General features: G+C 42.1%; 2 protein-coding genes across 2 annotated transcripts; one reads left to right on the top strand and one right to left on the bottom strand.

Moving 5' to 3' along the window:
* The first annotated feature begins 1396 nt into the window (after nt 1–1396).
* LOC117136164 (SNF-related serine/threonine-protein kinase) lies at nt 1397–22202 on the top strand. Its single transcript, XM_033296906.1, has 9 exons — nt 1397–1430; nt 14791–14881; nt 14967–15170; nt 17421–17658; nt 17835–17938; nt 18582–18734; nt 18805–19087; nt 19302–19479; nt 20654–22202. Exons 1-9 carry the CDS (start codon nt 1397–1399, stop codon nt 22036–22038), a joined length of 2670 nt encoding a protein of 889 aa, XP_033152797.1. The 3' UTR covers nt 22039–22202.
* Nucleotides 22203–23395: 1193 nt separating this feature from the next.
* LOC117136166 (cyclin-dependent kinase inhibitor 1) lies at nt 23396–26263 on the bottom strand. The gene is made up of 3 exons (XM_033296907.1): nt 25482–26263; nt 25022–25422; nt 23396–23657 (listed from the first exon to the last, which is right to left on the bottom strand). The coding sequence occupies exons 1-3, from the start codon at nt 25643–25645 to the stop codon at nt 23491–23493; spliced, it is 732 nt and encodes a 243-aa protein (XP_033152798.1). The 5' UTR covers nt 25646–26263; the 3' UTR covers nt 23396–23490.
* Nucleotides 26264–26552: the final 289 nt, after the last annotated feature.

Here is a 26552-nt window from a genome sequence, read left to right as displayed (position 1 = left end):
TTTATGGTTCACACTTGTAGAAGATATTATGGGAATTTATGCACTCGCTTTGGGAATGTTTAATGTGGGATTTGGCAAGTTTACGGAATGCCTAGGCCATGGAATGTCAACTAATTTGTTGGGTGCGATGCTTCGGCGGGGTCGGAATGCCAGTGATTTCTAATTTAGTTTTATAATGTACGGAAATGATTTGAGTTTACGATTTCGAAGCAATCATGTTCAATTTTAGAATTGTATTCAGAAATTCGGAATGTCTTACAACTTTTGATAATGAACAGTGCCTAATAAATTTGATTACACTTCATAAAGCACTTTGATTGCTGCAGACAAAGGGGCATGGCACTCTTAACTCTTAAATAATTATTATCTGGAAGAAATCATATAGAATTAAAATATACAAAATAGATTGGCTAACAGTTTTCTTAAGACAAATGTGGTCTAAAATTTGGCAAAACAAAACCACAGGGCTTTGAGACGGCAACAAGTTGCGAAAAAGTGACAAGCTGGGAGAATAGGAAGCATCCATATAGAAGAATATATAGTACCGATAGGTCGACAAATAGAAAAGCCACACTGATGGCGAATGTGTGTTGTTCTGTTGCCAAAAAGAAAATCGGAAAACTGTAGAAAATGTGCTAAACGACAACAGGGAAAATAATTTCATTCGCGTACAAAAACAAGCTGCAAAATGAGCGACGGGCCAAAAAGAGCGGAGCATACAAATTGCTCTGCAATTTATTTTTATACGAAACGAAGCAGACAAACGCCAATACAAATAGGAGTGTATATATGCAGTTGAGGTTTGCCCCTATATCTGTGCCTGTGTTTGTTTATTTATAGACACGTACACGCGAGAGTCGATCGAGCGTTTCTCTCAGTGCGGCAGTTATCAGCCGAAAAGCACATTTATAACCACAAAGGAACACACATACGCCGTATTGGCAAAAGGCAGAAACAGCAGAAACGGCAGAACAGCAGCGAAAACAGCTCAAATCAAATAATGTGGGGCCAGGCCAAAACAGTTTCAGGCAAAACGCTCGCTCGCGATGACACAATAGCGAAATAGTGCCGCTGGCGAATGAATTTAGCGCTAAAAATCAAGCATACGCAACGTGGTGCGCGGCCAAGCAGCTAAAAATAAGAATCGTTCTTTTGTGCCATTTTTTAAGTGCGCAAAACCAAATGATTTTCCAATCTATGCCATAAGTGAAGTGAAGTTAAAACGCAAAATGTTGAGTGATGAATAATTACACATGCCATTAAATATTGTGCCACAAAACAACTAACAGTCCAAACAGCAAACCTCAAGGAATAATTTAAAACCAACTTAAGAGAATCCAGCAGCTGCACAACGGGTCAACGATTGCGTGAAATAGGCGTTAGGCGACGCAGCAATATGATCTATATAGATGACTCAGAGCCGGAAGGTGGTAAGTCTACGAAATTGTCGCTCAAGCGAAAAACTACGATAATACCTCGCATTTAACAGTGAACTCTGCGTATACGCGTTGTGTGATAAGGGTCGCTGTCAACGGTTATCTGTGTATATTCTACTTATACATATAGCCCTAATAAATGTCTCAAATGGCGAAGTGTAATTATTGTTTGTGCCCTGCCAGAGATTACGCCGATAACTCTTTCAAATGAGTTTCTGTAAAGATCCGCAAAGCCAAACTGCAAATGGACAAATCAAACCAACGAAATCTATGGCTTAGCAGCTGTTTTCGATTCCTCTTCGTCTTTTTTTTGCCACTGAAGTTATCAGCAGTTAACTACGCTTTAATAAAGGGCCAAAACAATAAACATTTTCGGCCCATGATACTGATGCAAAACATTAACTTTTATGCGCAGATAAAAACAAACCGAACGCAACTGCAAAATGTATCTGGCGAAATCAAGCTGTGAATGGTGGAAACAAATGCTTAAACGATTTAGAGCCGCTTCCCGGGGCCAGTGGGCTTTTAAAAATACATGAATTTCAATAAAATACGGCCATGGCTGTTGGAAAAGCGGAAAAGTGGGGGCGTGCCGAAAAAAGGGGACCAGATAAGGCGCGCACTGCGATCAGGAAACATTTGCGACGCCGTTTCCATTGTCAGAAACAATAAATTTCACGCATAAAACAAAAGAGGGCCAAATATATACTATATACACTTTTTCCTCTGCCGCTTTAAGCCCAAATAAAAGCCAAAGGGAAGCGCAGACGATGAAGGATAAATGTCACACCCGATGAGCGTTGGAAAGGCTGTGGTAACTGCGTCTACAGTGGTTTAGGCAGCCAAAGACAAAGGCAAAGTCGAAAGGCCCCAACTTCCGAAGGGAAGAAGGAAGTGTCAAGTAGTTGGGACAGCGGAAAATGGTTTGGGATGGCAATAGGGTTGGGGATTGAGATGGAAAAATCCTCGTTGCATGAAAAATGCCGAGCGTCGGGCGATTCCAAAAATGAAAAGAATCCGGAGCGACACGAAAAAAAAAACTTCGAATAGAACGCGGAACACGAGGAGACACAGGGAAAAGCACCCACAGAGTCCTCCTGATTTAGTGCCATTCAATCCGCAGTGTGGGCCCAGGAAAAAGGCAGTTCTTTCCCAAATTGGCAAATAACAACAAACGGAAATACCTGCCTACCTGTGGCAAAGGTGGCAACCTGACCAACAATTGGCCAACCTTTTTTCCCGACCAATTCTCACTTGGGCTTGTCTCAGCCGAGTTATGTGCTAATGGCGCATAAGCTGATTTCTCAATTTCCTCTACCCAGTTTGCCCAGCCAATTAAGGGAAATCTTTGGAAAAGACACTTTAATCGGAGAGGAAATGAAAGCATTTGCAGCGGAAATTACCAAACCGCAGGGAAAACCAGACACGTGGAGTTTAATAAAAATATTTTAATGTTTTGCTGCACTTTGTTTACACAAACCCCAGTCGAATAAATCAAACAAGGCAGTCCTATTATATTTTAAATGTAGTTCATTTTTCAGCGTTCAATGTTTGCTCGCCAGGCAGAGAAAGCACGCCGATATTGTGTAAATATTTAAACAAGAAATCTGCATAAAAATGCTGGCCATCGCCTGATTGTGGCGTCATTAGACGGAGGAAATATACATATTTCTTTATAAAGTATATTTTTGCTGAATACAGTAAAGACTTGCAGAGTAGAATTTGCAAAGATTATTGGCAAATATGTGTTTATTCCAGATTTGTGCCTATTTGAGCATGGAAAATATATTTATTGCCAATAAGCAAGATTAAGATAAATATTGCAAATATCCAAATCATGGTTATCACGTTTTCTCCAGCTACTTTATCAGATAAACATTGTAGACTCAATATAGGAAAAGATTATGCGATTCAATTAGATGTTCACTTTATTGAGTACCCTCGTTGGATAGAAACATTCTTCATTTCTTTTTTACGCCGCTGCTAACCGAAAATATTCAAAAATAAATTTGTATTTTGCTTTGGACTTCTCGTACTGCGCTGCCAAGGTGAATGTAAAGCTGGCAGGCAAAACCCAAAGAATCTCTCACTGGCCGTTCTAAAAGTTACTCGCCCCGCAACGCGAATCCATTTGATTTCCCCCCAGAGAACGGACGGATATATAGATCTAGTTGCTTATATATAATTGAGATAAATTTATTTTACGTCGCATTTCATGTTGAAGGTCGTTCGTTGATATTCACTTCAGTTGACGTTGCGAATTTCTCGACTCTGCCTCATCGCGGGGTCTGTGTACTCTACTGTGTATGAGATTTGGCCAGGATTGGATCGTTTATCCGGTAGTCAAGTGATAATGTAAATGTTTCACGCTTCCTGATTTCCTCGCCGTTTTAGTTGGCTCGTACTCAAGTATATCTTATAGATACATTGTCATGTTTCGTGTGCTTGGCCTGTTACCAAATTTCAGAATTTATGTTTCCCTCCACTGCGACTAAAAGGGAATTTTTTTTAACCCGTCTGGTCGAGAGCAAATTAAAAGACATTTCATTTGCATATATCTGGGGACCATAACAATTTATAGAATATTTAATTCAGCCCCAAGGCACTTGAACAGAAAGAGGCAACCGATATCGAAATCGCACAAAATGGAGCAGCTTAAAACGTGTGTTTTTGGGCAGCAAAATGCATTTTTTTTGTTCTCGCCGCTTGCCTGCAATGTTTTGGTAAATTTTTAATGCCAAAGTATCTCCGGCAGTTTGTCTGGGGCACAGCTGCAGGTGGAATGGCAGTATTAAAAATGCAGACAGGGGCGTGGAGTGCATATATGTATCAGTTTGTGCGATTATAACGCATACGCCATGTGGTGCAGATGCAAGCACAGCAATGCCGCATGCTAAACAAATTAAAATTGCAATTTAATGTATTGGCAGACTGGCAGCCAGGCATCCAGACAGCCAGGAAGCCTGTTAAGATTGCATTTGCCACATGCAAACTAAACAAACAACTGCCGAATGGAGAGGGCTTCTGCTTGTTGCAACTCAATTTGCATGCAGACACTTCGCGCCCCTAAATGACAAACGGAAATTTCCATAATGCCAAACAGTTTCGGCCAGAACCACAATCGAAAACAAACCCCGAACCAGGCCAAATGCCAAATACCGAATACCAAATTCCAACTGCAAATGTTATTCGGGCTAAGGACACGGCTAGCATCCATCGAAAATAATCAAAATTATGTAAATGCTCTCTCGGTGCCCCAAAATCGTATGTTTTTATTTATTAGCAGCCTTGCATTCCGCCTTTGCATGTCAGCCAGGTCATTTCATTTGCATTCCACGTAGTCAACATCATTTGCGCTTTGTAATTTCCCATGTTGCTGATTTATGGGTCGCATCCAAATGCCACTAGGACAATCATTATTTGGCCAACTCGTCACAGTGCCAATCGAATGCCGAAAATCATCATCATTTTATTGCCATACGCGTATCATGGCCTCTTTAGTTTCCATCATGTGTTCACAATGTTTCCGAATTACCCGGCATTGTTTTGCTTTCGACATTTAATTGCTGAACAGCTACTGGTATTAAAAGGCCATAACTCGACCAGTGCATCCGCGTATATGCCTCGGTAATCGCCTCTCTGTGGCCAAACAGATCGTTAATTCAGAGCGCTCCTCCCACTCCGACAGAAATTAAATTAAAGCCCATAAACTGTTACGGCCAAGAGTGATGCGTTGGTTAGCTGCAGCTTAACTGCGAGTACGCGCATCCTTATCTGTCCTGGAGCCCAGAGAATGATGGGGCACTTTGGACTCCGCTGGCTGTCGGAAGCTGTCTTGTCAATAGACATCCTTTGGGGAGTGACTGAAATGAAATTGGAACTTGACTCAGACATCTGCTCGGATAATTTGTGTATGCTGGTGTGGTGCCAAACGAGCTTTAATTAACGTACTTTAATTAACAACTATCTAGCCAATAAAGTGAAATATTTCAATATATTATGATAGGTATTTTGGATGCATATTGCTTAAAATCAAATGAATTTGTAGATTCCTCTTAAAGTGCTTCAAAAACATATATTACTGTTGTACTTTTTTATAACTTGAAGAATATAAAGAGAGCATTGTTTTCCGACTAGTACTGGCAATCAGTTATCTTATCTAAGAGCTTATTTTTGAAGACAAGCTAAATACTCCAATTGATAGGTTGTCTAAATTAGGGGCTTTCCCTTACATATATTTTCATTCATTTTATTACGTTATTGCTATGCTATAATTACAAACGTTTTTCAACAACTCGATCCGATTCTGCTAAGTTAAGATTTAAAATCCCTTTAAAGTCCAAATCTCCTGCGTTTCATCTGCTTGACCCTTGTTTAAAATGACCAGTTAAGCCATAGAAAAGGTCCTTTAACCAACTGCTGGACACGTCATTGGCTGCCGGTCACTGAATATTTGAGGACTTGCAGCGAGCGTATTGTATAAATAACCTCAACACCATTAGATTGTCAAACGTGCCACAGAGGGTGTCTATCTTCCCTGCAACTGTGTGCGTGTTTGCTTGGTGTGTGTGTGTGTGTGTGAGTGGGAGTGTGTGAGTGTGCTGGTTGTACCCACGTAGCTAGCAAGTGCAAACTTTATTTAGAGATGTCAAACTGTCGCTCAGCCAGGACACAGAGACAACTGCAGATACAGATACATTGTGCATGGAGCAGGTCCGTTGCCTTTCCAGTTCCACGTGTCAGCACATGGTGGATGTGTGAAAAACGGAGTGCACAGGAAAAAGTCCTGATCACTTAAAGATTAAACGGTTGGATGGTATGCCATAAAGATGGGTGATATCTCTTGTCCAGGCAATTGCATCCTTGTACTTCTATCTTCTGCAGTTGATCTATGTTTTTTGTTAAAAAAATATAAACTAATGAGGAATGTGTGAGAATTATCAGTTTGACATTGTGGCAATGTAAATAACTATTTAAATTTTGGGATTAACTTCTCGAAAATTGGGCTATGATTTATGAAATTTTCATTGAAATGGCAGCGAATTGAGCCATAACCGCTCAGGCTGAAGAATTCGCTTACGTTCTTATTTCAACTCCAGGCATATTTCTCTCTGTGCATGATTGAGGAATCCAGGATGAGGCAGTCGGGCAGTAAATAAAGCGTTAAATTTTAACAAATTGTTGGCAGAGCGCGTGCGAACATGCACCATGTGGCCGCCATTGAATCGATGACCTTTCAATTACCTCGCTGCTCCATCCTGATCCCCATCGATTCCGATCCAAAGCGACCGGCCCGGTTGGCACTAAAAACCTGCACCTTGATTAATTGTTTTGTTTGTTGCGCGTTAATTGATTTATCTTGCTGATGCCGCAACTAATTCACAGAGCTGGCAAATTATTTATGGGCACACGCCCCATATCGAAAATATATATGTGTATGTATATCCTATTTTCAGACTTGTGTATGCGGCCCTTCCACTTCCGGTTGGCATGGCGGCATTTTTAGCAGCCCGCTAAATTTGTGCGATTTACAGTTGTTATTCAATTATGCCCCCAAACAAATGCAATTCGATTTGAGTGCAAATATGTGTTCGCACACTGCCGGCATATCTGCAATTCCCCCTTTGGCTTTTTCGAACCAGCCGCAGACTTCGCTCTTCGTCTTTGATTTATGCGACCATTGGCCTACACACACTGGCAGCCAGAAGAAGATGCAGAGAATTCAGATATGTATGATATATATCTCGCACAATGGCATCCTGCTCGCCTTTCGTTTCTTCAATTCATTTGTTTTGGCAGCTGTTTTGGAACGGGCTTTTAAAGTATTTGCGGTTCGGAATGCACACTGTAAACTTCCTAAAATTCAACCACAATGGGCAAACATTTTCCAAATTCAGCGGGGAGCACTGGATCCTCAGCTGCTGCAAATGACGGCGGACCTGGCCTTTGTGCTGCACTCATAAATTAATACACTTTGAACGAGGGGCCATTGCGAGCCGATAATTAACTAAGCACCAGTCGCTCAACAACCGCCACCAGGATCGGCCATGGATAGCTAGTTCATTGACAAAATTTCCTGGATTTTACGCTAACGAGTTCAGCTGATGCTCTGCATGGAGCCTTTCAACCTCCCAGCCTCCCTACCTCTTTTCTCACCTGCCACGCGAGTCCTGCAGCTAGTTTAGTACAGCGGGGGGCAAGGCGATAGAACCAATTCGAAACTAAAACAATAACAACTTTTTCCAATGCTTACCAAGCAATTAATAAACAGTAAGTGAAAAAATATAATAGTTAATATTTAAGTTAATAGTTAAATTAAATAAATAATAAATTAAATCCTTTTTTTTTTGCTAAATTTGTCTTTCATTTCTTCCATATATTTTGTCTTTAGAAAGATAATTAATATTATTTAAAATCCAAAATTACTTGATGCATAAATCACGCCAAGTGATGTCTCGATTATTTATGCTATTGCACTTGCGCGACCTATTGTTTTGACCACCGCTGTGGGCCACAAAATGGCACAGGAACAGGGGCAGAAAGTCATTTATGAGCGCTGGCTGACACGAGGTGTCTGCGGCTGCCTCACGTCGCTCATTAAATTAATTAAACGCCGAGCTGCGGCTGCCAGCGAATTCGCATCGGCTTCTTTTCCAATTTGAGACATTCGCAGAGCTTAGCAATCTAACAGTTTTGAATTTTCATCGGGCACGACGCTCTTTTGATGCCGTTTTGTTGCAGACTGGGTAGAAAGTTTTAATGAGTTCATTGCGGTGAGCGTCGCTAGTCTGGCTTGAAATTGTTTTGCATTTAGAAGCGGCTGTTGCTGCAGCATTTTCCCCGATTTCCCCAATTGCCCCATCCCCCGTCCTTCGTACCCACCGATTGCCTGCATCTACTGATGACAAGGCCGAAAAAAAGGCAACTTCGGCCGGGGGAAAAGTCCTGGCCTGTGTTTATCTTTGCAGTCTGCAGTAGTCTCCATGCGATGTCCTTTGGTCCATTGTTGGACTTTGGAATTGCCTTGAAATTGCTGTGCTCACATCGATCAATTAGCAGGCATTTTATGCAGGGACAGCAGTTTTGGGGGGAGGGGGGTGCTTTTAAATTTAGCACTGCTGCAGTGCCCTTAAAGTATTTTCGCAGTGTTCAAGTTTCGGTGATTAAAAACGAAAACAGCATGGAAAGTTCCCACACATATATACGCTGCTCGAATGGCGGCGTTGATTATAAGCGCGAAAAGCTCACCCATACAGCCAGCCGGAGATTATGTGTGTGCCCACAAAAGCCAGCGTAATGAATGTGTAAAGGGATAGCCGAAGAGGGTGGTGATGGTGACGGGGAAGTGGAAAGCCCCTCGGAAAAGCGCCACAAAGCGATTCAAGAAATGCAAGAGGGACCCATCGTCACACGCGGCGTATGCGTAATGTTCGAGGCGACCAATATTTTGGAATAGCTCGCTTGGTGTCCTCAGCTCGCAAGTGACTAAATTAAAGGCGAAATAAGCTGAAATGAAAATTCCAATTGAATGAGGCTGGTAATGGGATGAAATAAAAAAACAGGGAGCAACACGCATGCATACGAATTTCTAATGCTAATTTCATTGTCGCAAAGCTGGTAGAAGCCAGCGAAAATGAAATGAAATAAAATAAAATTGCATCACCGAGCAAATTGGCAACGAGAAGGAGCCAAAAGTGACATCCCATTTCGTCAGAGACTTTGGCATAAATTTTGAATGGCAATTGCCCAATTAAAGTGTGCCGCAAAAGTATGCAGCATAAACTGGAAATTGCCGGCGAAAATCGGGGGAAAATGGGGTCGAAATACTTTGCACTGCATTAGGGCACAGAGCTTTACGTCATTTCTCGGGCAAGCGTTCAAGGTCCCCCACACACTCACATACCACCCACCCACACACCCACACTGATTATTACTTTTCATTTTTCCACAACGATTTTCATTTTTCTCTCGCTTTTCGCATATGCAAAAAAAAATGGAAAACTGGAGGCACAGGGCGTTGTCGCAGCGGATTTACGCTTGGTGTGCAGGAAAAAAATGATGAAGATGAATTGCCGTTGTTGAGATACTGCCGAAACATTCGATATAGATATGCACGGGGATTAATATGAATATATATAAAGGCGAACGCAAAATAAATGGATACACGGTATTGATTTGTCTCCTGTCAGCTGTCCCCTGTTTGCATTTGTTTAAAAAACAAAAAAAACTGGGCCTTATGCCGAAAGTTTCACTTGTCATTTATCATTTATGGAATCGCTGCCGTCGAACATTTAGCACATCTAACGTGTCCATTCGGCTGAAAGAAATAAATTGTGAGCCCAGTGTCTAATCAGTTTGCAGCTGACAAGGATCGTTAAGTTCGAGAGGTTTAACTAAAGGATCTAAGCTACTATAAAGTAAAGTTCTTCATTTTGGACTGACTGCACATAGATATACATTGGAAATGACAGGAGATTCGTAGGCTTTGTCACTTCGAAGTTTTAGTAATCCCTCGCTTTCGAGTTAGGCTTTAAAATATGTCATCCGGATTAGGCGTGGCATCATAGTCGGGCTGAGAAAAGTGTGAAAGTCCCTGTTCATTTTCCCCTGTATTTATGCATGACCATTTGATGATGGCGATGTGTGTGTGTGTGGAAAGTCCCTGTAATAGCCAATTTGAAATGGCACCGTAGTCAGAGTAGGGGCAAAGTTTTGCCATTTTTTTTAGCTCTGCCTCTGCCACCACACAGTTTCAGCCAGACACTGCCATTCTCATTCCTTACATGGAATTTCCCAGGCACTTAGGCTGATTAAAATGCACAGACAACCCGCAGCATCGTCATCAGCAGCAACAATAACCAGGAAAATATCTACTGCCAACGGCACGGACTCATTTCCAACAGTTTTCGCCATCGGTTGCACAAACGTCATCAACTGAGCAAAGTTCCCAGCCTGGTCGAAGTTACCAAAACCCATCGTAGAGAGTAGCCAACATTAGGTCAAAGTCAAAATTTGGTAAACAACACAACCGTTTCAGTTTAATTCCGAAATCAAAATCGTATTTTGCTAGTCTGCAAGCACAAACGTAATGAAAATCAGTTTTCAAATTAAAGTTTGTGTATTACATTTTCTCCGATTTTGATTTGATTTTGGTTTGCCACTAATGTACTAAGCCATCTTAATTTGCATAGCATTATTGAATGCATTATTAAAAGATTTTCTTATTAGTCGAAATATTGCATCAAAAAACTATAATTTTGCTAATACTCACAACAAATAAGCGGCTTTCATTTTTTGGCAAGTTAATAACTATGTTAATTTTATAGAAATTTAATAACCCGAGAGATCTAAAGGCGACAGGTCAAAGGCGAATGGCAAATAGGAATCGTGAACCAAATTAAATTCATCGTTTATGATGCTGGTTTGCTTTGAATTTAGCAAGTGACTTAGCCGGACAAACAAACAGCAAACGCTGTGTGATCTTTGCGCCGACTTCCTGGCAGCATAAAATACATAAAATATATTAAGTGTGTTTTGCTTGTATCCGTTTTCCCGCCTGGCCTTGCCATTAAATGCTCGGCATAATTGTGATATTGCTTTTGTCGCGTAAAAAAGTGTTATTAAATGCGAAAATAAACAATGAGGAAGTGCATGCAAGACCCTCGTGGTTGCGTAACTTTGATTTATTAAAATGCCGACGTCTGGCTTGTGTTTTTGTCCCCCCATATTGTACATATTTTTTGTGGCCGTGTAATGTGTGGCACATTGACATCCATCGTTTGATGTGCAACAGTTCGGCTTTGTTTTACAACACATTTTGCGCCGCTAAACTCACGTGCCCTCAAATTGTGTTATTAAAAAAATTTCATTAAGCACATTACACAATTTTTATGACAGCAACAAATTGCAGGACCAAATCGATGAGCGGAAAAGTCGGAGGAAAACATTTTTCGCTTCCGTCGAGGATTCGCTTCGCTCGGATTTTATTTTTTAATCTGAGAGCGAGTCAAGGCAATCCTGGCAACAGTTGCCCAAATGAGCAGTGGGGAACGGAGATTTGGCTGGGTTATCCTGGCGGGTCCTTGACGACCCAAGGAGCAAAGGCAAATCAAAGAAAAATTTGCTGATTTTCATATCAGAAAAAATTGCCATCGTTGGCACAAAAAATCGTTCGCCATTTGCATCCGCCGCTCTATATCTATGGCACTCTATTGAATGAGCAGTGCAAATGTAGTATCTGCGACTCCCGCACAGCCATTTTTATTGATATTGTGCATAAATTAACTTTATAAAGTTTTTTGAATTCAATTTGCAACGAGTTGCACTTTTGAACCCAATCCACACACATTGACCCCAAGTTGGCGAAAGAGACGGTGGTGCGGTGCGACAGAGATAGAGTGGGGAAATACATATAAACGTCGGGAAAAGTACTTTACCGAATAAGAGATGTCTGACACAGAACTCAAACTTGAAATGAAAGCTACCTAATAATCATTTTGCATAAGTAGTGAGACGCATTAAAGCTGATTGTATCTCATAACAGTGCAGAGAACAACTTAAAATATTTTCCTGCTTTAGTCATTCTAGTTTTTCAACCATAAGCATTTTTTAAATTTAAGAATATATATAAAGAGTACATCATATTTTTACTCCAACGCACGTATCCCTATCCCCAACGATTCGTGTATTATATGCACATCTTGCAGCTTAATGGAACTGAAATTGATTTACGAAAACACTTCAAACGGCTCAAGTCCAATTTCGATTGCATTCGGTTTGTGCATTGGGGATTGGGGTCGTCAGCCCACCACCCACCGCCCATCGCAGCCACGCCCACCGTCTAGCCGAAGCATATGGGCATAACCCGACCCCTTAACCCCCGCTGTTACCCAAGTCCCCGGTTTTTCCCTTTGGATAAGCGGTGCAGTGCAAATGCCAAGAAGAGTCGATATAAATTCATTTATTCATGAGCTCGAACCAGGAAATGAATGGGAGTTACCTGTCGCCCACTCACATCCATTTCTGAGTATGAATATGAGTACACTCAGAGAATGGGGTTCTAAACTGCAACTGCTCCTCTCTGACCCCAAATACTTTTAGCTTATTAATAGAGCACGTGGTCGGTCTTTATAAGGTAATCTACAATCAGTAGATGCATATGATATCAGTTTATTACATATGATTACTTCCATCAATTTTCATTTTAGTAACTAAATATTATTATCAAGTTTTTTATATTTTTTATTTATTTTTTTTATTTTTATTTTTTAAGGTGTTCAACCGAGTATGACTGTACGTTTGTGCATAATGAATGCTTGTCTGCGCTCCTGCTGAAATTTTATGAGCGATGAATCTCGAATCTCGTCGCCCCTTTTCGATTCCACTTTTGTGTCTTTTGAATAATGAGTTATGGGACCGAGAAGTTGGCAACTTTTCACCAAAACTTCCATTCAATTGAGGGGCGCTCTTCAATTTTCTTGCCTAATGCGAGTGTTTGGGCGTGTTTGCCGAAACTTAAATTGTGCGCATTATTGGCAGAGTGCACTCAAATGCACTCACACATGCACTCACTCGCTCACTCAGTCGGTGCATGAATTTGCGCCAAAAACCGTTTAAACGAGATATGGCCAGGGGGCGTGGCCAGAGGGAGGCGTCAATTGCTTGCACACATACGCAGACATATGTGTGTACAAGTGCCTCGCTGCACACAAATAGCAAAGAAAACGCTCTCACAGCCTCCATTTCTATTCACAGTAGACGCTCGACTTTCACTTTAAATTTGCCAAGTTTGTGCCACCCACACCATCCACTTTCCGCACCCCCTGCCCTCCGCCCCGCATCCTCTTACACGATTCGGAAAAGTCTTTTCGTTTGCTTCTTCGCCTCGCCTTTGATTTTAAAGATTTATCGTGTTTTCCGTAGCATACTTATGTGCGCCATTTACATATTAATGGGACAGCTGCCGCGCAGATGACATCAATTCATAGAAGCATGCTAGCAACTTAACCCCTTAAATGCTGCCGTTAAGCACAGCTAGAAAAAGTTACGAAAAATAGGGACAACAAATTTGCTTTACTCTTGAAAAGCTGTACCTCTAAGACACTAATAGCTGCTCCTTCAAGCCAATCGAGAAGTTGGTCAGTAGTTTGATATTGATCTTGTTTTAGAATAAAATTGATAGGATGAACTCTTAGAAGAATCAGAATTAAGAAATTATTATTTTAATTGCAGTTTTATTGTTTTTAAAATAGTGGCCATCAATCGGTTATTCCGGCACACATATTGACTTACTTAACTTTTGCCACAAGCCTTTGACAGATTATCAATAATTCCAATTGCAAATTTTCGAAAGCAACTGTTTGCATGCCTGCCCCAAAATCTCCAGGGATTATTGCGGTCGAATGTCAAGTTGAAACTCTTGTGCGTAATGGAAAAAATATGAAAAATCGTGCACTGTTTGGTGACCACACGCGGGGGAACCAAGGGCAGTCCACCGCCCAGGAACACACAAGTAAACCCATATTTGTCACAATATTTCCACTCGTCACTGTTGTCGTCCCCATTTCATATCGTTGCGTTGCACAAATTCAATTGAATCAAGTCATTTTTATTTGTTTGGCAACTTGTAGACACACACAACGAATCAAATTCTGAAAGGGTTTCCTCCGAGCACAACAGGAAAACTTGTGTGCAATATGTCCTGCGAAATATGTGACAAGCACAAGCTGTTGTTGAGCGAGCAGTCCATCCAGAGAGACGTACTGGCTCCATAATAGCCGGTATTAAATGCACTCCGAACTGGGCCCCGGACAATGGAAATGATTGAAATGCCATATTGCCGAGGGAGCACTCCCGACCACATTTGGGAGCACTAGTTGTTTTTTACCTCCGGCCAGGAAGAGGAAATCTAATCAAATCACACAGTTGAGGTCTTAATCAGACCGAAACATTTCCGACCATATATGTGCAAACCTATGGCTTGTCAAATTATGGCAGCAAACTGGTATGATAAGGGGAATGTCAAACCAATGGAATTACAGACTGATGAAATGACTTTACGAAGTGCAATACTACACCTGGATTGATATCAACGCACCGTTAAGATTAAGCCAATATATGGCGGGCTGCTCTATAAGTAACTTTTGTGCGTAATCCAGAGGTCACAGAATAAGATCTAACTGCATTTTTAACTCGGAACTTTAACCTATAAAATAAACGTTCAATAAACTTATTGAAGCAATCAAAGCTACTTGCACTTTTTTCAATTTTCAGTACACTTCTTAAATGAAAAGGTTATTGCTGAGCTGTTTTATGGCCCAAACTTAATACCGCCCCATTTTTTTGTATTTTGCAGTTTTGGAACCGGCGTTTCCCATGCGCGATGTGACCATAAATCGCAACGTCGATGCCCATAAACATTACGATGTGCTGGGTGAGGTGGGACGGTGAGTAGAGATTTCAAGCGGCCCGATCGCCGTGCTCCCCGTTGTGTGGCCTCCACATCTAATCAATATTATGCCTCTTGTGCAGCGGAAAATTCGGTACGGTGTACAAGTGCAAGGACAAGGCGAATGGCCTGCAGCTGGCGGCCAAGTTCGTGCCGATCCCCAAGCGCGAGGACAAGCGGAATGTGGAGCGGGAGGTGGAGATAATGAATTCATTGCAGCATCACCTCATCATACAGTTGTACGCGGCATACGAATATCAGAAAATGATGTGCGTCGTCCTGGAACTGTAAGGAAGCTTTCAAGAGGCCCATTCACAGGCCCGTCCGTACAAATGAATGTGTTTAGTTTGCCTGTCCCTGTTTCGTGGGCGTGACTCCGTTTTTTGTGTTTCTCTATAAATACAGCATAAATGTTTATGTATACAGGTTAGACTGGGCTATATTTGGCGACCAAGATAGTCGGATAAAATGCACTTTAAAAGCATAATAAACAAATTAGAAAATTGTATTCGAGTAAAGGATATTTAACACTCTGGTCGCCGAATACGGTCCACCCTAATTTATACATTTGTAGCCCTCTATTCCACTATTCGTTAAGTTTGTTGTCCCTTTGCTGTTTGCCACATTGTTGCCGGGGACACAATATCTCGCAATCAGTGGGAATGTGCATAAAATGCGATTTACACGTACGCACATTATCGTAAACTAGTAAACTTTTCCGCCCCACACCCAAAACACGAAACACTCACACAAAGCCAGAAAGAAAAACCTCGAGCAACAGGTTTTCCCTCGGCACCCGAGCATTTATAGAAATTTACAGCAACTTTTATTTGCCTCGCGAAAGTTTTTCGCAGCTTCTTTGTTCGCAAATGAATGGCGACATGGGTTAAGGGTCTAATGGCCCATAAAAACGATTGAGGCAGGTGTTTCGGCCCACTGATTAGTCAACGGCCTTGACCCACATTCGCCTCCCAGGGGGCGAACAATAGAACGAAAGAAACATGAAACAATTCCGTTTCCATAGACCCAAGACAAAGCCCCAAAAGACTTTGTCAACTTAAATTAATTTTCAACAAAACAAGGAAACTGCAGTTTGGACAACTTGTGCTGCTGTTCTGGTTGGTCCTGTTCTCCTTGCCGTTTTCCCCTCCCGGAAAAGTTAATTGTTGACTGGCATAGTTCTCCTTGGCATATTCATAACAGAATATTCAACTACCATCAACATATTTTCCAAAGAAGGGAATTCCTCGCCGAGATGAGGAGCAAGCCAAATGGTTTAAACATGCTGCCTTTCAACTATTTAGTTTCCATCGTGGCAAAGCCACTCAAAGGAAGTAAGCAGAATGTCAAACTAAAACAAATAGCTAGTAGTTTAACTGAATTAAAATGGCACAGCTATCATTTTGCAATAAATATTTAAACATTTTGGCAATTGTTTCACACATCCCAAGCGTCGGGAAAATTGTCGGGTGAAAGCCTCATTGGATTTTCTCAAATCACTGGATTTACCAGCTGAAATTTTTAATGAACCCATTTTAATGAAATGCACTTTAAGTGATTTTCATTTGGATAATGGAATTTTATGGGCACCCAGAGAAATGTATATCAAGTCAGTAGGTATTCATTCCAATTAGAGAATATTAGTTCGTCTTGTTAGTCAATTTATAAAAATATTCTATATCGATCGATTATAAATGCACATAATATTCAATACATATTCAAAACATTACCGAAGATGTTTCACGTTTGTTTAACTTCAAATTACTTGTTCGTGTTTTGCTTGATTTGTACAAGTTGTTAGTGTATTTATGTGTATATTTTTAAAAATAGATGAAGGGGCGTCAAATATTATCAGAGTATTTACAACTTTCAACACAAACTGCATAATCAGAGCAAACAAAATGTCCATCAGTTGGATAGCAATATTCCATTTCAAACGATGCACAAAGATCTACATGCAATTTTAATTTACTCAATTTCGGGGTGAAGTGCATCAACTAGCTAACAACCCGAAAAAACAGAGAAAAACTAATGCATTGCGGCTTTTCTCCTATTTTTTCCGAATTTTTTCATGGGCATCTGATGGAGGAATGGAACGGCAGGATTTTTGTGTTGTGTTGTCGACACTTGAGGCAAATCTCGTATGACATTTGTCCGAGTGCCTGAACATAATTCCCTCCGATTCCAATTCTGATTCTGATTCCGACTCCGATTCCAATCGGCATGCAGTTAGTTGATGCCCGTCACTCGAGCGGATGGATGCTCATGGATTATCTGATTTTCGTGTCCTGGCAGAGCAATCTGTACTCTTGTAAATAACATAACTAGTTCAGTGTGGGTGGTCAGGTAAGGTAACTAAAACCGAGCTAAAACCTATGGTTACGATGAGGTGAGGAGACTAATTGAAAGGCAATAACTCTGCTTATAGTGCTTGGTTTGCATGATTCGTTTCGTTTTGTCTGCAGTTTATAGTATGCATTTCTGCTTTCACATTTTCCTCTGTCTAATTAACTCACTTTTTTTTCTGGCCTTCACAGCATCGAAGGAGGTGAGCTCTTTGATCGCGTGGTGGACGATGAATTCGTCCTCACCGAACGGGTCTGTCGCGTCTTCATCCGCCAGGTGTGCGAGGCCATGGCCTTCATCCACGGCAATGGCATTGTCCACCTGGATCTGAAGCCCGAAAATATTTTGGTGCTCACACAGAAGGGCAACCGCATCAAGATCATTGATTTCGGACTGGCTCGTAAATTTGATCCTGATAAGCGGCTCAGAGTAAGTAGTCCGGGCTAAACTCTATGCTTAGCCTATACTTTGTATGTAACAATTACCAGAAATTAACTGAAGGCCTAAAAAACATATATAAGTACATTTTCTTATGTAATGCATGTAATGATTTGGTTGCTAGTATTTTAAACACAATTATAATTTAATATCGACTATTTTAATAGGTTCTCTTTGGCACTCCGGAATTTGTGGCGCCGGAAGTTGTGAACTTTGACTGTATATCCTATGGAACAGACATGTGGAGTGTTGGCGTTATATGCTATGTGCTGTAAGTTTAATACATTTAATGTACAATATGTATTATAAAGAAAAATATTTTATGCAAGCCTTAGATGTACGCAAAGGGATTTATTAAGTTATATTGAAACTTCTTGAACACAAAATATTGAATGCCAAAACTTACAAAATAATTTGAACAGAAAAACACAATTTTTACTGGTAAATCAATTCTTTAAATAAATCCACTAATATTCTCTTAAAAATGTTATGTCAAATAGATTTTTATAAATCCTAAAGTGTATTCTTAATTTTACCCACCAATCTCATCATTTAAAAATAAACATATCCAAGGATGTTTAGTTTAGTCATCCCTAGAGTAAAGCCAGCTCAATATTTTCGAACCATTTATGTTTGAGCCCGAGCAATTAGAAATTTAATCAAGACCCGCACTCATATCTTAAGGGTAGGTGCTTGGGAGAAAACCAATTAAAAGTGTGTACCAGCTAAAAATGTGATAATCAAAAGGGGCGGTTGGCGTATCTGCTCCCACTCCTTGGCGAATTTAATTTAGTTAATTAAGTGTTGGTTTTGTGTTTTTATTTATTCTACTTACGCTGCTTTCACATTACATGTTTATTGACTCTCCCACACCTCGAAACCGCACACAACCCCATATGATGGTTTGGATACAGCATCTCAGGACTGTCGCCTTTCATGGGCGAGAACGACATTGAAACAATGTCAAATGTAACCATTGCAAAATACGACTTCGAGGATGAATGCTTTAATGGCATATCCCCCGAGTGTCTGGATTTCATAGCCAAGCTACTGGCCAAGGACCTGGGGTGGGTGTCTACATTCTCACCCTAATTAGAGTCTGGTTGCTAACCCGTCTCCGGATTTCCATTTCCCCAGCACCCGGATGACAGCCGCCGAATGCATGAAGCACAAATGGCTTCAGCAGCGTCCGGCCACCGCCGCCACGGCCACGCCCATCACAAAGGCCGCCTCCTCGGCCTCCAAGTCGCGCCTGAAGTCTGTGTCTCCGGTGACAGCTCCCTCGGAGTCCTCCGAGGACTCCACGGAAACCATCGAGGACGAAGACGATGAGGAAGAGCTTGCCGTGGAGCAGGCGAAGCAGGAGAACCAGCAGCAGGACGAGGAGCTGGCCAAGCTCTGCGGCGACGCTGAACTCGAGGTAAGAAATTGGGACACAAGTCCTGTGAGGCCTTCAAACGAGCGAACGGGTGTCACATATACAGAGCTGGTCGCCTAAAGCCATTTTGTAGATGTACTCGTGCATCACTGTTCCTCGATAAGTTATTTGAACCTCTCGGAAACTTAGAGCTAGTTCTCCGTTCTCAACCCACACAAACAATAATTGTACCCTTCGCAACTGTTTCCTTTTGCAGAACAAAGAACTGGATGCCACGAAGGACAACCTTAAGAACTTCATCGTGCGCTGGGAGACGCATCCGAACAGTCCGTACGTGTTCGACGTGGAGGGGAATGTGATTGCTCCGCTGAGCGAGACGAGCTACCCCCATCCCAGGAGGACCCACGGCGCGGACAGCCTTTCCTCATCCAGAGGTGAGTACGGATCCCAGCGACAGCGCGACCGACACGCCCTCATCCACGGCAAATGAGGCATCCGCATCGCATCGCCTCTCCAACTGCATCCTGCAATCGGATCGACTTTGTATATTACACGATTAACTTGTCAAACTAATTGTTGTTCTTAACTTGAATGTGGACCAAGCTGGCTAGTTGACTCTCTGTCCGTTTCTCCTATCTTTCTTTGTCTCTTTGTTAACCCCATCTCTTTGGTAGGGAGGGAGGACCAGCTTGCCAGCCAGAACTGTTGTTTATGTTTAAGTAACCCTATCATTAAGCTATGTGCCTGGCATCCTTGTAGCGGATGACCAGCCCTATTAACCACTTTACACTGTGATAAAGACAGCCATTGACAAAAAGAAAACAACTACATGAAAATATATGCAAAATATAATTTAAACTTCAGCACAAAGATACTTCTCTGTAGTTTCTTCGAGATGAGAAACCCAAATCGATTTCGCTCCATACCCATCCCCTCCAATCCCAAATCCGAAACCCCTAGAACTACCCAAATCCCCAGTTCAGATTTAGATCAACACACATGCTCGTATAGCCACAGTTTCTGGTCTGCCAGCCAGGTAAGCCCAACATCCAGCTCAGAACACCAATCATCCTCAGAGATCGCAGTCAAATTCCAAAGTCAGTCTCATGTTCATTTGTGGTTTGTCCGTCAGGGAGAATTACTATATATATCAAAGTTAAAAAAAAAACATAGATCCAAATTTTAGGCATTTAAAGAAGTAAATTTGTATAGATTAAGAATATCTTACTTAGTTAAATCTTTTACTCTATCAGGACAAAATAATAGTTCAATAAAATTTTCTCTTGAATCAATATTAATTACACAATACAATTATGAATATTTCGTTTCGTTAGTGTAACTTAAATTTTGTATAATCTTTTTTTAGCAGCTTTATTGACGCATAGCTTTTTTTTGTGTAGAAAATTAGTCAAACGCACATTTTGATGTTCCAAAGAGCCATATTACACAACTCTCTGAACTCATGAGCATGCTCTATCCGTGTGTATATAACCATATCGTGTACATTAACCGGTTTGAAAACAGTTTTTGGCAATAACCCCATAACTTCTATGTAAACGTATACCAGTTCTATTGGAAAATGCTTATAGGTCTGTGCTATATTTCCAGTTTGTTCGCCCTCGCCCTGCGAATCAATTTCAACTTTGACGGATGACGAACGGGGAGAAGTTGAAGATCTGCCGGAAGAGGACGAATCCCGCAGTGCGGACAACGAGAGTCCTCGCTCGGTGGCCACGCCCATCAACGAGTCCCGGGAGAAGCTGTTCCCGACGGTAGCCACCTCCAGTCCGTCAACTCCCACGCCGCAGCACCTCTTCAACGAGAACTTCGACGAGTTCTCCGGCAGTCAGTCCACCGCCCAGCAGCAGCGCAGCATGAAGAGCTATCTGCACACATTCGATCGAAGGAACTCGGATACCACCTACCTGCTGGGTCGGCGGAGTTCCGGAGAGAGGGTAAACCTGGCGGATGAGATAAGGAAGCTCTCCGATCACCTGCTCATGCTGGCCGAGATCAACACCAAGCTTGGCGATGCGAACAATAATGGGAGCAGCAGTGGAGCGCCTGCTGATCCTCCTGCTGCTGCTGCTGCTGCTGCTGCTGCTCCTGCGCCAACCTCTGCTGCTCCAGCATCTGTTGCACCTTCTGGAAGTACTTCTAGTAAAACCTCCGAGATCAGCCAGGAAGGCAATAGGTGGACAAGCAAAACCACATCGAGCAGCAGCTGGAATCGTCCCACTTTGAAAGGAGGACTCCTCAGCCAGGCCAGCAGCAGTTCCCAGAGCCAAAGCACCTACGATGATGGCAAGGGCAAGACGAAGATCAGTTCGCTGTCTGTGAGATTGCAGCAGTCCATCGAGGAAACACCCAAGCTAAGCAACGGAAACAGCTCCTCTAGCAAATCCCTGGTGCAGTCGCAGCAAAAGTCCACGGTGCAAACCATAAGCAGTTCCAATGCCAGGAGCTTCACCAACCAGCAAGTACAAAGAACCAGCACCACCTCTTCCAAGGTGATCTCCAGCAGCACCAGAAGCAGTAACGCCAGCTCCAGCAATTATATATCCTCCAACGCCAGCAACTCAATCTCGACCAGCGCCAGCAATTCAAGCTCCACCGGCGTCAGCAACCCAATCTCCACCAGCGCCAGCAACGAATCGGCCAGCAGTCGTCGAGCCAAGTTCAGGATCAACCAGATGAGTCGCGATGTGCCCGTGGGGCTGCCGGACACTCATCAAACCGTGAATCTGGAGGAAGCGGCCAACACCACCAAGGATTGTCTGCTGCATTTGTTGGAGAAGTACAACGAGACCCGCATTCGCAATCCTGTGGGTCGTCACCAGAGCATCAGCGTGGACTGGCACGTCAGCGACAATCTGGAGTACCGCTCCATGAGCTCCATCAACGCCTTTTTCCAGCGCCACAACCCCAATGGCGGCGGCCACAACGTACGCCACATTCAAGCCCAGCTGGAGGAGAAGGCGGCGGGCAAGTAGGTGCCCTTACCCAGAGCCCTCTGTATATATGCGATATATATATTTGTATGTAGAGTACAGATCAACTAATTGGCACATAGGTAAATCTACAAAGCGTCGAATGGAACAAATTAATATTTATGTACTTGATGTAAGCAATAAATCAAATTAATTTATTGAATAAATGTGAAGCAATGAATCGTCTCTTGATTTGGGCTTGGATTTTGTTGGCAAAAAATAAAAATGAAAAACGCGATTTATGTACTACCAACTAGAAAATCAAAAACAATTTATTGCAGAAAAACAAATATTAACTTATAAAATGTACAAAATTGTTTTAGTAAACTACATTTTACGGCTACGTCTACAACCAAAGTAATGCATAGAAATAGTCATTTGTTAACATACAAACATGTAAATGATTTAATGCGGGTGGTTGGTAATTTTGAAACAGGACAATCGAGTTGTTTTGTGTTTTGTTTATTGATGTATGAGTTGAATATGGTTTAATTATACATAGAGTGTCTATACATATAAATATTAGGAGAATACTTTGGATTTGTTCTTAGTTAGGCCTTACAAATAAATGCTTTGTATAAATGTTGTGAAGAATAGGCTCAGCCTATGTGTATAATATAGTAATCTAGTTTTTGTACATGATAGTTTCAGGCAAAATTGTTTTCATAATTTGCCCAGAGATCATAGCAAATCATAAAAGACATTTTTAGCACTGGTTAAGAAATGAGAGCGCGACAATTTGTGTCCATTCGGCGGCATTCATATAAATAAGGCATCCAAACGTGCAGAAATTGACGAAGTTAATTCAAAGGCATTCCTCTTTTTTGTTTGTTTCCACTGGTCGAATAGATTACAATGTTAGTAGGTCGCAAAAACAAAGCAGCAATGAGCCGAAATGCGGCTTATTGGGGCATCGTTTTGGCTCCCTTAATGTGCAAGACAAAACTCAATTCTGCTCTGCCCCCAGTTTCACTACTTGGATGAACTGGCAGGGCAGAGAAAGGATGAGTTTTGTTCACCCGGCAAATTTCAAATGCTAAAGTTGCCGGCGAAATTTGCAAGGATTTCACAAAGTTATGTAAAGTTAGTATTCCATCGTTATAAAGGTTAAATTTCGGTTGGCTTCAAGATAGTTAAGACTAATTCCATTTAGCTTGCGGTCTCTCTCTTCTTGTTCAATAGTTGTTTGTTGTTAAGAACTAATCACTTAGTTTATGGCATTTCTCACTAGAGAAATCTAAAAAGTTTCATTTAGCTCGAGCTTACTGGTTGACTTACAACTAATTACTGGTTACGAGTAGTTGAAGACTAACGATTAATATTCGCAACTGTCGCCCTTGCACTGCATAAAAAGGTTCGTAATAAAAAATTAGGAAATACTACACAATCGCAGTGGCTTGTAAAAAATAAAATTACAAATTACAATTCGGTGGGTTGGCCAGCGAATCTGGAGCATTAGTTGTGGCGCGGCCGCTTCACCATCGCCCCAAAGTGTGCCCCCAACCCAAATCCACCGCTGGAGCTGGAAGTGGCGGACGAACTGGGAGAACTGGTGCGCAGTCGCTTTGCGGGCGATAGTTTCTTGGGTGCCTGGGCCAGACGCTTACGCTCCTTCATGAACTCTGCAAACAAAGGAAAAAAACGAGTGTTATTAATACGTGTTAGGTGGAATTGCAAAATCAAAGTCAGCTGCTGCATTTCCGGTTGCCCCTGTTCACAAGTCATTGATCCCTAAACAGCAGGCGCCGCCTGTTTTTCTGTTTTTGCACATTTTGATTTCGGTTTCGGGTAGATTCCCAGATTGTGGCACGTGGACGGCAGCACTTCCCTACCAGAGGGTTGCAGATCCTCACAGGGGTAGCAAATAAATGCCAGACGGCAGCCAGACAGTCGGTCTTTAGCCGGTTTTCAGGTAGTCCGGTGAAAGCAAGAGTGGTGGTGCTGCATAGCTGCATAAATTATGAGCTCTAGCTTACTGGCCAAAGCAGCAAAAAGTACACTTTAAGTAAAGTGAGTTGAGGCTTTAGGGGATTCAAAGGCTTCCCTACTGACCACCCGATGCGGGTGCATTTATTATGCTCCGAACAGACACAATTTTTTACGATTATAATTACACATGCATGTGCGAGTGGCATTTATAAAAAACGCTGAGTACAAAGCAATCAAAGGGAGGTTTGATAAGGCCACGGACTCTGGATGGTGGTGCATTGAAAGCCGATCCCCAGACCCCTCTCCCGTTTTCTATAATGAGGTCAGGCCATAGACAAAGCGGAGTCACAGCTGTTGGCATTTATAGATGCAGCCAGCCAGCCCGCATGCTATCGATCTGGAAACCAACCCCCGCGTTGTGGAGGATCAGAAGAAAATCATTCAGTTTAGGGAGATGAGGAGCTGGAACAGCTGCAGTCAGCTTTGACTAACCCTTCTGGACGAAAATAAATCTACCACAAAGCATTGGCTAATTGCTATCATTTGGGTATAAGTTTTACGAAAAACGCCCACAACTAAAAGGTTCTTTTCTTCCTGGGAAGTGAATATAAACAATAAATGAGAAGGAGTAGACTTAAAACCAATCAAACAACCCCTTGTGGAGTTTAGTATTGCACAAAATATTGGTTTGGCATAAAATCATTGACGAAAATCGTTTATATCAAGTTTGCAAAGCAAAGAGCACGAAGCTACTTATATATATCGAGCACTATATTTGGAAATTTTTGGATAATATCCTTTTGGGACTCTACATATAATTTTGAAAAATAATATCGTATCAGTCCGATTACAAAACAAGCCTGAAGTATTGATAAGTTAAAAAAAAACACCCTCAACTTCCTCCTGAGAACCGAAAATAAACAGGGAATAAACGGAAAGCTATGGGAAAACACTTTGTAACGTCTATCGAAGTGAAATGAAGCCTGACCCTGGGAACCGTCAAGCTCTGCTGATCAAAATGGTGTAGCGGTGGTGTAGAACAACCCCCGAAACTCACCTGTGATTTTTGGTTGTCTCTTGCGCAGGACTATGGAGGATGTGTTTGTCGTGCTGGAGGAGCTAAACCGCATGGTCAGCGACTCGTCCTGGGAGTCGTAGCAGGATTCATTATCCGTGTTTGACTCTAGCGAGGAATTGACCAGATTGGAGCCAAAGTTCTCCCGTTCTGAGCGCTCGTTGACTAAAATGTCCATGTCGCTAGGACTTGCATCCGCGGAAGGACGTACGTGGGCGGCCCGGGTTAGGGTGTACATCTCTGGGGCGAAGCTCGATTCCTGGAAGCTGACGCGCTCCCAAATGTAGGGTGATTTTTCGGCTAAAGGGCAACCGGCGCGGAAGTCAAAGCCCCATTTTTGCGTGGCCCGTTCCTGATGGCGCTCCAGTTCGGAATTAAAGGGTCTAAAAATGATATTTTGTTAGCTATTGCTCATAATCCAACTGTTATTATAGAAACTCACGTTTTGTTGGCTGTACCCTCAGCGGATTTGGAGCTACCGAAGAGGTCACGCTTTATGCGATTCAACTGACGACCGCAGGCCAGATTGCGACTCACCGCCGGACTGGTGCTCATCTTGCAGAACTCACTGATCATCACAGGATTCAGGACTCGGGCGCTGACCATGTTGATTTACTAGTCAATATATATTTTGCGATCCCCTAGTTTTTCTACTCTGTTTTGAGACGCACTTTTCTCGCCACTTGTTTGCGAATTACACGCCAAAGCGAACTGTCAAACTTTTGGCGCCAAAACTTTGTGTTCGGACAGCCCCAAAAGAGAGAGAGGCAGTCTCCACACGAATACAAATCACGGTCTCCACACGCGAGCGTGCGTGTATGTGTGTTCAGAGCGAGTGTTCGTTGTGTGCGTTCTGCTTCAGCTTATTTTACGTCTTGTTGCCTTCAAAAGTGAAATTTCACGCTGCAATTGTTTATAAAATAATTATAAACAAATGCCTTGATCCAATAGCACTTGGTCACTGTGTTTGAATGGTGATTTGAACACACTACACTGCAAGTCCACTCACAAAACGAAACGTTTTCGCTTCTCGTTGTAGTTTTTGTATGAGTTAGCTGCCAGTGGCAGCACTTTTGTATTATGTTTGTCTTTACAACTTGCAGTCGTTGTTACAACGATGTTTATTAACCTTTTTGGATATGAGCGCACTGCGCACTAGGTTTTTAAATATAGCGCTACCGATCAGAGCGAACCTCTCTCGACGAACTCGGAGAAACGAATAAAAGATAAATAAAACACTGGGCAAAAGCAAACGTCAAACAACCACCAGAGGCGTTGCCAACTGGAAATGCAGAGCGGTTCTCGCTCTATCTCTCTCTCTCTCTGCATCAACCCTCGAATTCGAAAAGATCGTGAAAGCATCAGGAGCGAAAGAGATGGGGAAAATGAATGCGCTTTTAATGTTAACCATATCGAAAGAGCAATGCACTTCTTTTGAATTGTTCTAAAATCTTATTTACCAAAAAATACTTAGAAAAAGAAAAGTTTCCTAACAAAATGTAACTAAGGCATC

This window comes from Drosophila mauritiana, chromosome 2R, assembly GCF_004382145.1.
Source record: "Drosophila mauritiana strain mau12 chromosome 2R, ASM438214v1, whole genome shotgun sequence".
In the NCBI taxonomy this organism is placed as follows: domain Eukaryota; kingdom Metazoa; phylum Arthropoda; class Insecta; order Diptera; family Drosophilidae; genus Drosophila; species Drosophila mauritiana.
This window is presented reverse-complemented; position numbering and strand designations above follow the sequence as displayed.